At 41.5% G+C, this 2,673-nt stretch overlaps 1 protein-coding gene and 1 long non-coding RNA gene across 7 annotated transcripts in view; one reads left to right on the forward strand and one right to left on the reverse strand.

The window, feature by feature from the left end:
- LOC106958895 (putative golgin subfamily A member 6D) overlaps window positions 1–1,712 on the reverse strand; it is a 5,340-nt gene extending 3,628 nt beyond the window's left edge. Inside the window, exons 1-2 of one of the 6 annotated variants that reach the window (XM_015051066.1) lie at window positions 529–1,390; window positions 349–420 (exon numbers count right to left, since the gene is read on the reverse strand). In XM_015051066.1, coding sequence (XP_014906552.1) covers window positions 349–420; window positions 529–1,370 — 914 coding nt within the window. In that variant the 5' untranslated portion in view covers window positions 1,371–1,390. Of the gene's footprint in view, window positions 1–348 lie in introns of all 6 variants that reach the window. The other 5 variants (XM_015051063.1, XM_015051065.1, XM_015051067.1 and 2 more) reach the window with 5 other exon arrangements.
- Window positions 49–442, forward strand: LOC106958904 (uncharacterized). The gene is made up of 3 exons (XR_001427244.1): window positions 49–93; window positions 151–294; window positions 367–442. It is a non-coding gene; the product is annotated as an uncharacterized LOC106958904 (long non-coding RNA).
- Window positions 1,713–2,673: the final 961 nt, after the last annotated feature.

Genomic DNA, 2,673 nt, shown 5'->3' on the forward strand with positions numbered 1-2,673 from the left:
ATGGAGGTGTGCCTTTCCTCAGACCTCCATGTTTGATTGGAGGTCCATCTTCTTTCATACCTCCCTGATTGATTGGAGGTCCATCTTTCCTCAGTCCTCCCCGGTTGATTGAAGTTCTGTCTTTCTTCAGACCTCCCCGGTTGACTGGAGGTCCATCTTTCTTCGGACCTCCCTGATTGATTGAAGGTCTGTCTTTCTTCAGACCTCCCTGATTGATTGGAGGTCCATCTTTCTTCAGACCTCCCTGATTGATTGGAGGTCCATCTTTCTTCGGACCTCCCTGGTTGATTGAAGGTCAGCCTTTCTTCGGACCTCTCTGGTTGATTGGAGGTCCATCTTTCTTTAGACCTCCCTGGTTGATTGGAGGTCTGTCTTTCTTCAGACCTCCCTGGTTGATTGGAGGTCCATCTTTCTTCGGACCTCCTTGGTTGATTGGAGGCCCATCTTTCTTCGGACCTCCTTGGTTGATTGGAGGCCCATCTTTCTTCAGACCTCCCTGGTTGATTGGAGGCCCATCTTTCTTCAGACCTCCCTGGTTGATTGGAGGTCTGTCTATCCTTGGTCTCCACTGTTTGTAGGGAGCCTTCTCTTTGCAGGGGGACCTCTGTTCGGGTGGAGACTCTAGGATGGTTGTTTTCTAGAGCAAGTTTCAACTCCACCTTCAGGTCCGCAACCTGATCCTGCAGAGCTTTCACCATTTCCTCCTGAGCCTTAAATTTGGAAGCCTGCTCAGAGTGACTTTTGAGCTGCTCCTCATATTTAAGTCTCACTCGGTATTCTTCAACCATTACTTCAATCAGACCTTTATTGCGGGAGGCGTATTTTGCAGCCTCCCACTTGAAGTACTCCAGCTGTTGAAGAACGTTCTTGTCAGTTGTAACTTTGGTAGAGCAAGAAACCTGTTCACGATTGACTTGCAGGTGACGTTCTTTTTCCAACAGTTTTTGCAGCCTTTGAATCTCCTCCTGCTGGGATTTGACTTCAGCCTGACATGCAATCCTTCTGTCTCTTTCCTCATGGAGTTCAAAATTCTTTCTCTGCAGTTCTGTTTTAAGATCGTGTACCTGCTTAGTCAGATCTTTGACGTGTTGGCTAGTCTCTGCCACGTCTTCCACTGAGGGGGTGATCTTGAAGCCAGTAGAGGGTGTTGTTTCCTGCTTGACTTCCAAAGATGTTGGACTCTCAAAGTCACCGGAAGGGCTTGATTCCCCCTGGATCTCTGATTCAACTTCCGGCTCAATGGGGCTGTCATCTTCATCAGGGAAAATGACAGCGTCATAGTCGACTTGGATGTTGCGGTCTACCATGTCGACCCATGAAAGCTTAGCTGGAAAAGCTTCATGTTCGCAAACAATGTGTTGTTGCTTCATATCTGTATTCTCGTAACTTCTTGCTTCTCTGAACTTCGAACGTGCTCTGAAGGGTGATCTGTCGCGATAGAACTGTGGAACAGATCAGAGAAAACTCTGTCTGCCAGCTACATTCAAGAGAGAGATTCCCTTGTGATATCATAGAGTGATGACATCACTGCTGATGTCATTGGTACCATTGGAACTGAACATTCTATCCACCTTACTCCTGGGAGGCTAACTGGGGAAACAATTATGGGTCTTACTTCTGGCGGCTAGTGGAAGTAACAGTATTTCATTGTAATTTATAGGGTTTTTGGATAATCTATATTCATGATAGACGTTACATCTCTTTTGTCGGTTAATACACATTAGCACACATATTAGCATTTCACTGCTCCCCATTAGCATTAGCCTTTTCCCTAAAAATATTTTTTATCTGTTTTTCTTATTTATTAGTCACACTTAGTACACTGAATGGAGGAAGTAAATGTAAAACAACATGCTAGTGACAGCATTTAGGCTAATGTTAGCAATTTGGCTCATTTTAACTTGTACACTAATTTTAACATACAGAATGGAGTAGGTCCATGTTACTCAGCATGTTTGTGACTCTCCACATGCTTTTGAGTACATTGCAGCTTACTTTAGCATTGATGCTAATTTGTAGCATCAGGCGGGCACACTTTGGCAGGCCCTATTTAAATTTCCTCAGAAATTTTCTAGTTGGAAGTATTACTATACACTCTGGCTATGGAAACTCTAAAAATAAGACTAAACTCTGTCCTTTGCAAAAGAAATCCATCCATACAGAATAAACAGTGTATGATCTGAATTAGAGAGAAAGACAGAGAGAGGAAAAAAAAATTTCAGCTGTCATTTATATAGTAAATGTTCTTTTCCATTGCTAACCCAAACCTCCAATCTACAAGGCAGATCAGTTGCCTCTTTAGAATATTATAGTAAAAAAACAAAAAACAAAAACATGTTCACTAGCATTAGATCTCTGCAGGACTACAGTCAAATGATAAGGAGATAAAAGATAAATCAGCTGCATATATCTGTGGTAATGGTCTTATACAGGCAGCTGATATAAGACCATTATATCAGCTGGTCTTATATCAGCTGCCTGTATAAGACCATTACCACAGATATATGCAGCTGATTTATCTTTTATCTCCTTATCATTTGACTGTAGTCCTGCAGAGATCTAATGCTAGTGAACATGCCTTTTTTTCAGCTGGTCTATATAATATATATATATATATATATATATATATATATATATATATATATATATATATATATATATTTTTTTTTTTTT

This window comes from Poecilia latipinna, unplaced genomic scaffold (genome assembly GCF_001443285.1).
Source record: "Poecilia latipinna isolate Pla-1442-1.1 unplaced genomic scaffold, P_latipinna-1.0 Scaffold1027, whole genome shotgun sequence".
In the NCBI taxonomy this organism is placed as follows: domain Eukaryota; kingdom Metazoa; phylum Chordata; class Actinopteri; order Cyprinodontiformes; family Poeciliidae; genus Poecilia; species Poecilia latipinna.